The sequence below is a fragment of the Erinaceus europaeus genome, chromosome 4 (assembly GCF_950295315.1).
Source record: "Erinaceus europaeus chromosome 4, mEriEur2.1, whole genome shotgun sequence".
Taxonomy (NCBI): domain Eukaryota; kingdom Metazoa; phylum Chordata; class Mammalia; order Eulipotyphla; family Erinaceidae; genus Erinaceus; species Erinaceus europaeus.
In genome coordinates, this window is record NC_080165.1 from 51,836,892 (window position 1) to 51,848,315 (window position 11,424).

The following is an 11,424-nucleotide window of genomic DNA, read 5'->3' on the forward strand; positions in this document are numbered from 1 at the left end:
TATTCTCCTGGAAAGCAAGCACTCAGAAAAAAATCATATGCTAAAAATCACTCCCCAAGTAGGGATCCTAAATCATTCAGAAAATAAAATTTAAAAAAAAAGCATGTTGACATTTCGTAAGTGTTGAGATCTAATTCTAACTAGTTTAAGCTCCTCAGAGTTCTGGATAAAAAAATTATGCTTCCCTCAAATCTATATTTAACAATGAGAAAAAGCAAGAAACTAATCTGGCAGATATGAAACATGTAGAGAAAAACTTGATTACTCAGAATTTAGAGAATAGTAATATCTTAAATCACTTTTATTGAGTTCAATAATGATTAATTTTAAATTGTCAATCTTTAGTGAATTTTAAATATTCACTGGATTAAGTTATTTTCATGATCTTTAACAATACTGCAATCATGATTTTTTTTTATTTAAGAAAGGAGACATTAACAAAACCATAGGATAAGAGGGGTACAGTTCCACACAATTCCCACTACCCAATCTCCATATCTCATCCCCTCCCCTGATGTCTTCCCATTCTCTATCCCTCTGGGAATATGGAACCAGAGTCATTGTGGGTTGCAGAAGGTGGAAGGTCTGGCTTCTTTAATTGCTTCCCCGCTGAACATGGGTGTTGACTGGTCGATCCATACTCCCAGTCTGCCTCTCTCTTTCCCTAGTAGGGTAGGATTTTAACACAGTGTCCTTTTTAAAATTTTGTATTATCGTTATTTTTTATTGGGTAGAGGTAGCCAGAAATTGAAAGGGAAGGCAAGTGGAGGAGGGAGAGAGAGATGGGGGGGGGGGAGTAGAGAAGAGAAGGTAAGAGAAAGAGAAAGAGATAGAAAGAGAGAGAGAAACATGCAACACTACCCTGCTCACAAAGCTTTCCCCCTGCAGATGGGCTTGAACCCCAGTCTTTGCACACTGTAAAATGTACACTCAACTGTGTTCAACTCCACCCGACTCCCACAATGTTCTTTTTATTAGGTCTGCTGTTTAAGTACTATGTCCAAATTTTCAGTTAGATCTCAATAAGCAAGTAGGTCAGTATCAACACATGGATTCTCATTTACATCATGAATCTGTGAATGTTCTAGATACTGTAAGAGTTTACATATCTTTCTACCTCTCTCTACATTTTTAACTCCTTAAGAATAGAAAGGCAAAAAAAAAAAAAAAAAAGAAAACCAAAATGTCTTATAACAGCCTAAGAAAAATAATATAAATATTTTGTTTTGAGCAGTTCTTAACTAGAAGTGACTGAATAAAATTAAAAGGGTAATTAGATCAGTTAAAATTCCAAGTTGAAAAAGAGAAAACACAAGTAGAACCTGAACTGGAGTAGGTGTATTACACCAAAATAAAAGACTCTGGGGTAGTGGTGGGGGGAGAGTACAGGTCCTGGAACAGGATGACAGAGGACCTAGTGAGGGTTGTGTTGTTATATGGAAAACTGAAAAATGTTATGCATGTACAAACTATTGTAGTTACTGTCAATTGTAAAACATTAATCCCCCAGTAAAGAAATTTTTAAAAAAGGAAAGGAAGAGAAGGCAGGGCCATAAAAAATGGACATATATATATTAGTCATACCATCTCTATTACCTTGGTGGAACCACTGCAGTTTCCAGTGGAGGGAATGGGGACCCAGAACTCTGGTGGTGGGAACAGTGTGGGATTATTCCCCTGCTATCCTATAATTTTAGAAATCAGTATTAAATCACCAATAAAAAAATTTAAAAAAGAGTAGTGAAATCATGCATGTACACAGTCCCAGCCCCAGCCAAAAAAAAAAAAAAAAAAAAAATCCAATCACAGAGAATAGTTTTTAATTGCTTTCAACTTAATGGAACTATTTCTACAAATAGATTTTTCAGTTTGCCATTCTTCTTAAAATACTGTGAGATGGGTCAGTGAACTAGCTCGTTTGCACAGTGGGCAGCTTTGCTATGCAAAGCCAGGTTCCAGCCTGGCCTCCATCAGAATGAAGGAATCTTTGGTATTATGATCTCTTTCACCCTCCCTTTGTCTCTCTAACTTTCTACCTCTAAAACAAATAAAACCAAAAACCACTGTAAGACCTTACTTAGTTTTTGGTTTAATATCTAAGCCTGAGGAATGACACAAGGGACTCTGTGACCCAGTACTTGCTTTAATTCTTGATTTCCTTCTAATGTGTGTCTCAGCAGTTTGGCTATTGCTTGCTTTCCCATCTACACTGATATTTCACATCTTCGTGGGCATCTGTCTCTCACATTCCCCACTCTTTGCCTTCACACCCACTCATACATTTCAACTTACCTCTTCCAAGAAATATTTCCTGATCTTCCCTGAGATTATGCTTTTTTTTTTTTAGACCCTGAGTTTCTTAAGCATTAGTAGTGAATAATTTTATTCGTTTTTGAGTCCTCCATTTCCATTAACTTACCCAAATGTTCAACTGACTCAGACAGAAGGATATTCTAAGTACTCATTTTCTAGGCTTTAGATGTTCCTTTATACAGTGGCTCAAAGTGTGAATTTAATGGTTGGATAATAAAGTATTTAGTAGGGAGTTCAGGACACACTGCAGTGTGATGCTATGATATACGAATTAGAGTGAATGACAGAGAGATGGATATTACAGGCAGTAGAAAACAGTGAGCAAAGTAGTAGGATATGAGTTAAAGACTACATACTGGCCACAAACTAACCAGTGAAACTTGGGACTATGTACTTTCGCTTAACAAATAACCCTTAAGTTTGGCCATCACTTAGTTTGCCCAGGCTAGTTATAGTTATGTCAGTGTGCATTGATTTAGCATCATCTTGATTTGGACAATCAATTATATGGTTCCAATATGCTTTAATCTCTCTCCCTGGTTCTGGATATATGGAAATATAAATATATAAGAAATATAAGGTCTGTTAAATTATGGGACTAGCCCCACTTTAAAATATATATATATATATATATATATATATATATATTTCTTTATTTATTTTACAACAAAGTATCCTGTTCCTCACCTCAAAAGGACTGAGTTTATAAAACATGGTATATATCCTTCTACAGCTAGGTCAAATGAACTCCCCGGTAATATTTTTTGATGTGAATCCCCTCAATAAAGAAATATGAATATATATACGTATATATAAATATAAATATATATATTGCTTGATGTGAGACTGTCTCCTATCAGAATCTCACTCTTTTTTTTGTTTGTTTGTTTGTTTTTGGTTAAACCATAGTTCAGTTCTGTCTTATTAGATGGTGCCAGGGATTGAGTCTGGGGCATCTGAGCCTCAGGCATGAAAAAATATTGCAAGAGATGCTGTTCTTTCTCCTGGGCCTTTGCCCAACATCCTTACTGCTTTCTACAACCCAAGTTTTTTTTTGAGTGAACACCCAAATTCATAGGAGCAATTTGGTGAGACAGTAGTTGGAGAATGTTTCCATGCTAGATTGTTTGGGTTTCTACCTTGGCAGCTACCTGTAGATCTTTGGCACTAGGCAAGGCACTCAATATCTTTGTCTTCTGGTTTTCTACTCTTTCCTTTCTTTCTTTCTTTTCTTCTTTCTATCTGTCTTTCTTTCCACCAGGGGCTCGATGCTATCACAACAAATCCACTTTTCCCAGTGGCTATTTCTTCCTTATTTTCCTTTCAATTTTTTGTTTTGATGGGACAGAGAGAAATTGAGTGGGGAGGGGACAAAGAAGATAGACAGACACCTTCCAATCTACTTAATTACTGATGAAGCATCCACCCTGTACATGAGACTGGGGGCTCAAACTGGGTGTGTGCTTAACTGGGTGCACCACCACCAGGCCCTCTTCTAGTTTTCTCTTGTGCATCATAAAGACAATACCAATAATGTTCTTCTAGGCTACTGGAGGACATAAATAACTTGGGAAGTGTCAAGCTCCTAGGCTATGGCCTTGTATATACGATTAACTATTCACTTTTCTTATTCTCTGGATAAGGGAAGGGGTATCTTTTTTGAAGATATTCCAACCCTACACTTGATTTTTATTCAGGATCTACTGGTTTCCCTAGTTGAAAGTGGTTAAAGGTAGCAACCACCTAATTGAAGCAAAATGAAATAAAGCTGTTTCTGGGGCTGGCACTCACTTGGACAATGTGTTGTTTTGACATGTGCACAGCCCAGATTCAAGCCTGACCTCCACCACATTGAAAGAAGCTTCAGTGCTGTGTTCTCTTTTCACTCTCTCTGCCTCTAAAAGGAAAAAAAATCTGTTTCTGAAGAATTTACAGCATGAAATAGGAAATCAGACTAATTAAGTCTAGGATCACTTCAGAAGCTTTGAGCCTGGTTAGTAGTCACATACTACATCCTGAGAAGTTAAGATATACAAGTGAAGACCCATCCAATGTACAGGTATCTCTTGAGCAATAGTTCTTGGTCTTTAATTCCACATCATAAAGTCACTGACTTTAAAAGTACTAATTCCCAGGTCTGCTCCAGACCTAATAAATTCTTGTCTCTCTGGTTGAGACTCAGTGTAGGTGTTTTTAAATCTCTACCAGTCAGGGAGTCAGGATCAAGAACTACTATTATAGGGAAGGCCTTCTTAAATTTGCATGCATCTCCAAATTTCATTAAAATGTATATCTGGGGTATAACTTGTGAATCGACTTATAACATGTATTCTAAAAACACTGAGAATGCTGGTTGAAGGATAAGGTTCTAGATATTGCAGTACTTGGGATTCCTCCCAATTTAGATAATGTCTACAGGCATCCCTGACCAATGCAGTGTTCTCCCAAGTCAGTTACTGAGAGGATGCTGGTAGTGATGCCCACAGATGCCAAATGTAGACACACTTTTTATATCCTCATGAGTCATATCAGTGAATGAAAATGAAGAGGTGAGAACAGTGATAATAAGCAATGCCAGGAATCAAATGTGAACTTGAGAAGTGTGTGACACTGAAATGTCCCACTGGTCTCTAAGAAGGAACTGTGCCTCAAAAGACTCTCAAGGGGAGTCTGGGCCTGGGTGGGTAGGAGGGGGGTTACGTGGCAGGTTAAGCGAACATGGCGCAAAGCGCAAGGACCAGCATAAGGATCTGGGTTCAAGCCCCTGGCTCCCCACCTGCAGGGGAGTCGCTTTCACAAGTGGTGAAGCAGGTCTGCAGGTGTCTGTCTTTCTCTCCCCCTCTTCGTCTCCCCCCCCCCATCCATTTCTCTCTGACCTATCTAACAAGATGACAACCTTCTCTCTCCATCTCCTACTCCCCTCTCAATTTTTCCCTTTCGTATCAAATATAAGGAAGATAAAATAAAAAGTGAGACTCTTGAGAGACTCCAAAGGGTTCTGCTACTTGCACTATCATCTCCTATCCTGTGCTAGGTCCTAGGTTTTATGTGCCAGGAGACAGAGAGCTGTATAAGCAGCTGATACACACCAGGAAAGATTCCTTTTCTACCTCGGGGTTAGAATTAGATGGAATTTTTTTGTTTTCAGTGATAGAATCAAACAAGGAAAGCAGTCTCTAACAAATCATTTTAAAGGGGCCCAACCTACCTTAGCATCCAGGGAAGTGTAAGATAGATTATTTTCCACCCTGCTTGGAAGAAAAAGACTTCCAGGGAGTCCCACCACAGGCTTCTTTCTCTGCTATTCATGTGCTTAGTTTTCTTGATCATAGAACACAAAGATGCCAATAATAGGATCCAAGTCCCTCATGAAGAGAAAACCCATTGACAAATGATATGAACTCAGAAATGAAACTAAACATGCCCCTAAGACAAAACAGTACTTATATGTTGGTATGGTCAGTGGCTCATGGCCCCTTTCCTTATATTTCTCAGAGTCCACCTATTCTTTTTCTCCTAAGGATAGTTTTTATGCTGAAAATTCCATTTTGAACAAGTAGCCATGTGATCGTGCATTGGACAAAATTACACTAAAACCTCCCTTTAATACTATTTGCTGCAGAAACATTTTTTTTCCCTAGAGCACAGCTCATTTCTGGCTTGTGGTGGTGCTGGGGATTGAACCTGGGGCCTTTAGTGCTTCAGGCATGAAACTCTTTTTGTATAAGCACTATGCTTTCTTCTCAACCCTGTACAAATATATTTAAAGGATATCTTATTGTTGGAAACTGTTTATAATCCATCTATTCTTTGTCAGTGGTTTTAACCATAAAGAAATTTTTACAATGTCTGTCTTGCATGCTGTCTCTGACCATTTATGAACTAGATAGTTCTGTCATGAAATAGTTCTGGGTTAGGGAGGATATAGCAAAATTATCATGCAGAAAGATTTTATGCCTAAGACTTCTAAGTTCCAGGCTCAATCCTTTGAATACCATATACCAAAGGTGAACAGTGTTCTGCTCTCTCTCTCTCTTTCTCTCTCTCTCTCTCTCTCCTTAAAGTAAAATAAATAAAATTTAAAAAAAGAAATAGTTCCATATATTTCTAAAGTGCCTTAGAGCAACAGTTAAGATTAGAAATGTGGCTACATTTTTGCTTTCCCTGCCCTAACTCTGCCCCTCTAAGATCATAGTGTCCTCTTGGGTTATTATTATTATTTTTATCCCTGTTCCTCAGCCTATTTCCCCACAGCACATTTCCTCAGTCAACCTTCAGCAATGTTTACTTCAGCTACTTTTACACTATGACTTGATCTTATCACTCAATATTCTCACCCTTTTCTAAGCCAATATACTGACTCTAGGCATATCTTCAATTTTTCAACTCAAAGCCTAGCAGTATTTTTGTCCAGCAAAAATCTTGTCTATTTGTTTTTATTAACCTTTTCCTAACTATTGGAATAGTAAGGTATCTAATTATATATGGCATCCTGAATGATGCTGATTAAAAGAACTGTTCCTTTACCATGACGGTAATAAATGTTTAGATCTTACATAAAACAGTTATGAAGTATCTGACCTAAAATATCTCAGCTTCTTGGTAATATCTAACAGTGGATAAGAAAGGACTAAAATAAGTCAGGGGTGAACCTTACTACCTAACCACCAACTAGAAGGCATACCACAGGAAAAATTCCCCTCAGTGAAGGGAAGAGTTATAAAGGACATTGTTTCCTACAGTATAAAAACCATCTTTGTGAATTTTGTTTGGAGAAGTTAACATGATAAATCAAAAGTCACCCTTAACTCTAGTCAAACCTTATATTATAGGAACATGATCTGAGATAAATTTTGAAGACTTGAACAAATGCAGAGACTGTACAGTTCCATGAGATTTTGGACAAGGGGCCCATCTCACCTGCTAGAAACAAATAGAAAACTATGATTTCTGTGATAATTACACCATCCAAATCTCTGTAGCATAAAATGACAGTTGAGCTCTACACAGAGACATTTTTACTCTAGTGCACTGTAGTTATTTTCTCAGTACTCTGTGCAATGCAAGGAATCACCTGCTTTTCCTCCCCAAAGCAATTTTTCACCACCACTTTTTCTGGGCTGCTTCTGTCTAAGCTTTCATAACCTGTTGCAGTTTGTTTTTTTTTAATGGGAGAGTTACTATGCTTGGCACTTGAGAAATGATGCTGTGAATATAGTGAGATTTCAGGGGTTGTGGTTGGTTAATAGCATAGAAAAAGAGTCTGAGAGTCAGTAAAATAGCTCTCTTGGACAGTGTGCTGATATGTCATGTGTACCACTCAGGTTTCTTTTTTTTTTTTTTAGTTATAAAATTAAATTTTAATTAGAACCATTTGGAGTACATATAGACAACAGTAGATTTTCTTTCTTTCTTTCTTTCTTTCTTTCTTTCTTTCTTTCTTTCTTTCTTTTTTTCTTTCTAAAAAGGAAGCATCAACAAAACCATAGGATAAGAGGGGCACAACTCCACACTATTCCCACCACCAGATCTCTGCATCCCACCCCCTTCCCTGATAGCCTTCCCACTCTTTAACCCTCTGAGAGTACGGACCCAAGGCCACTGTGGGATGCAGAAGGTGAAAGGTCTGGCTTCTGTAATTGCTTCCCCACTGAACATGGGTATTGACAGGTCAATCCATATTCCCAGCGTACCTCTCTCTTTCCCTAGTAGGGTGAAGCTCTGGGGAAGTGGAGCTCCAGGACAGTTTGGTGGGGTCTTCTGTCCAGGGAAATCTGGTCAGCATCTTGCTAGCATCTGGAACCTGGTGGCTGAAAAGAGAGTTAACATACAAAGCCAAACAAATTGTTGAGCATTCATGAACCTAAAGGAATAGTACAGATGAAGAGTTGGGGGGCCCTCCATTTTGTAGATAGCTAGTAGGCATATTTTAGTCATATTCCAAAGGGCCTGTGGCTATACTAGTGTTTTTTGTTTGTTTGTGGAAGAATATATATAAAACACATGAAGTCTATAAAGCTGGAAACATTAGTAAAGGGGTAATCAGAATTGATGAGGAATATATGAAAAAGGGAGAAGATGCTCCTTAAAAATGTTGAGAGAAAGGCAGGGGAGATAACATAATGGTTAGGCAAAGAGACTCTCATACCTGAGGCTCTGAAGTCCCAGGTTCAATCCCCTGCATCACCATAAGCCAGAGTTGAGTGATGCTTATATATTGAGAGACATGATTTCAAGAATGGCTGTGATAGTTGTGTATTCAGAAGCTCGCTATTTCAGAAAATCATTGGAACCACAGGCCAGCAGTCACTAAAGCCTCTGAGGAGATTTCAACAAGATAAATTAGTAGAAGGCATTTAACATTTTTTGTTATATATAATTAATGGTAGAGACAAATTTTGAAGGGGAATATGTGAAGTTGGGAGTATAATATTATCTGGTAATACCAAGTCACGTATAACAATGTTCTAACTTTTAGAACACATGAGAAGACACTGACTTGAGAAAACTTTACAGAATAAGTTTATAGTACTGTTTAGTAATAAACAGGAAGGGTAATGAGTTAATAAAGTGTTAGAAATTTCAAAATGTATGAGTAAAGATTTATACTAATTAAATGTGTGGGACACCAACTTGTTGGTTGAATAGAGGTCATTTTAAAAATCTGATGCTAGGGAGTCGGGTGGTGGCGCAGTGGGTTAAGCGCACGTGGTGCAAAGCGCAGGGACCGGTGTAAGGATCCCGGTTGGAGCCCCCGGCTCCCCACCTGCAGGGGAGTCGCTTCACGGGCGGTGAAGCAGGTCTGCAGGTGTCTATCTTTCTCTCCCCTCTCTCTCTGTCTTCCCCTCCTCTCTCCATTTCTCTCTGTCCGATCCAACAACAAAGCAACGTCAACAATGGCAATAATAACCGCAACGAGGCTGCAACAACTAGGGCAACAAAAAGGGAAAAAAATGGCCTCCAGGAGCGGTAGATTCATGGTGCAGGCACCGAGTCCAGCAATAACCCTGGAGGGAAAAAAAAAAAAAATCTGATGCTATATTATCATCAGCAGAAAGACCCTTTAATGAGATAATTAAAAACTAACTGCTAACCCAGTACTTTTCCACCCAGGCCATAAACTGATCTGAGGACAGGTTATGGATATTCATGGAATAACTCTGAACTGGATTTATTTCTATCCTTCTATTTCTTCTCTAATTTTCTATTGTCTCTTCATTTATATCTGCAAAGTTTCAGCTTTTGCCAATGGACTGTGTGTAACCTGAAAATACATGGCAAACAGAAATTAGTGGTTCATATTAGACACACAGAGTCACATGAAGGAAAATGTTTGGCAAACCAAGCACCAAGAGTGGACAGCAGTGCAGCTTGACACTCTTGGATAGTGGTTGAGGTTTTTTCCCAGAGTCCTTAAATTACATCTTGCCTTGGGTAAAAGAGTTCTTGGCTTCCTATTGTCTCAAGTCAGGATGAATGTCTATTCATAGCAGAATACCTTTTAGGGAAACCCTAAAATCTGAAGTTTCTCTCTTCTTGTTTGTACAGGTGACGTAATGCAAGCAAAGAAGGGGGAGTAACTACATACTGTTTTCCAAGAACCTGAAGAAAGCATATCTGGTCTTTTTACTTATTCTTTTCTCTTGTAGGGAAAGGTAGTGGGGCAGTATAGGAAATTTAAATTATATTAAATATTTAGATTTAATTTGAATGTAGCTTAATTTAGATGTTCTTAGCTGCTTGAAAGGTTTAATAACTAGCCATGCCAAAATCAACTAATGTCTCAGATATGTTACATATGTTTAGCCTCTGCTCAGAATCATAATCTGTGGTCAAATTCTTGCCAAAGAAACGAATATAAACTGTGTTAGAAAATACTTAGAAAGAAAGAACTTAAGATAATCTACTTTAAAGATGAAGATGTTGAGGTCTTATATGAGAAGTTATCTGCTGCTGGTATTCTTCCTGTTGGTTTGGCCCCTTCCCCCACCTCTGAGAGAAATGGTTTGGTCCTTGCTAGTTTCGCCCCCTCTTCCTCCCTGCCCCTTATGCTAAGGACGTCCAGAGGCCCAGCAGCAGCAGCAGAAGGAAAAACATGGGGAAGCACATGGTGTGGTGATTTGCCCGTTCATGAATAAAGATTAAACTGCAGCTTCTCAGCCCAGCCGTGTATCCTCGAGTCTCTGTCTCTGTCTACCACCGTCGTGCTAGCCCGGCCTGCTGTAGCCCCTGAAACTTTTTTTTTAAATTTTATTTATTTATTTATTTATTTTTAAGAAAGGATTAATTAACAAAACCATAGGGTAGGAGGGGTACAACTCCACACAATTCCCACCACCCAGTCTCCATTTCCCACCCCCTCCCCTGATAGCTTTCCCATTCTCTATCCCTCTGGGAGCATGGACCCAGGGTCATTGAGGGTTGCAGAAGGTAGAAGGTCTGGCTTCTGTAGTTGCTTCCCCGCTGAACATGGGCGTTGACTGGTCGGTCCATACTCCCAGTCTGCTTCTCTCTTTCCCTAGTAGGGTGTGTCTCTGGGGAAGCTGGGCTCCAGGACACATTGGTGGGGTCTTCAATCCAGGGAAGCCTGGCCAGCATCCTGGTGGCATCTGGAACCTGGTGACTGAAAAGAGAGTTAACCTACGAAGCCAAACAAATTGTTGAGCAATCATGGACCCAAAGCTTGGAATAGTGGAGAGGAAGTGTTAGGGGGGTACTCACTGCAAACTCTAGTGTACTTCTGCTTTCAGGTATATATTTTGCCCCCGAAACTTTAACAACAATCTGCATGAAGCCAGAGAGTTGATATCAGAGTCAAGACAATAGATTTTGTATCCCAGGTCTTCTAATTCCCAATCCATGGCATCTTTTGAATAATTTCTACTTTTTTAAAACAAAACAAAACATGAAAAGTATTTTTATGAGCAAATTACTTTCATGGATTACTCATCTTGTCTATGTCTTACTTTTCCTAGATAGGAAATAGCTTCTACTGAAGTTTCTATCTACGCGGTATGATTACAAATTATTTGGAGACAGAACATATTAAAAAATCTTGGGAAATTTGCCCTTCTTGTGAGCAAGCGCTTAGGGAAGATGCAAATATTGACC

The 11,424-nt window shown here is 38.9% G+C and overlaps 1 protein-coding gene across 3 annotated transcripts in view; it reads left to right on the forward strand.

Moving 5' to 3' along the window:
- ADTRP (androgen dependent TFPI regulating protein) overlaps positions 1-10,477 on the forward strand; it is a 100,570-nt gene extending 90,093 nt beyond the window's left edge. For all 3 annotated transcript variants that reach the window (XM_060190890.1, XM_007539283.2, XM_060190891.1), the window contains one exon: positions 9,862-10,477. In XM_060190890.1, the coding sequence (XP_060046873.1) occupies positions 9,862-9,893 (32 nt within the window). In that variant the 3' untranslated portion in view covers positions 9,894-10,477. The remainder of the gene's footprint in view (positions 1-9,861) is intronic.
- Positions 10,478-11,424: the final 947 nt, after the last annotated feature.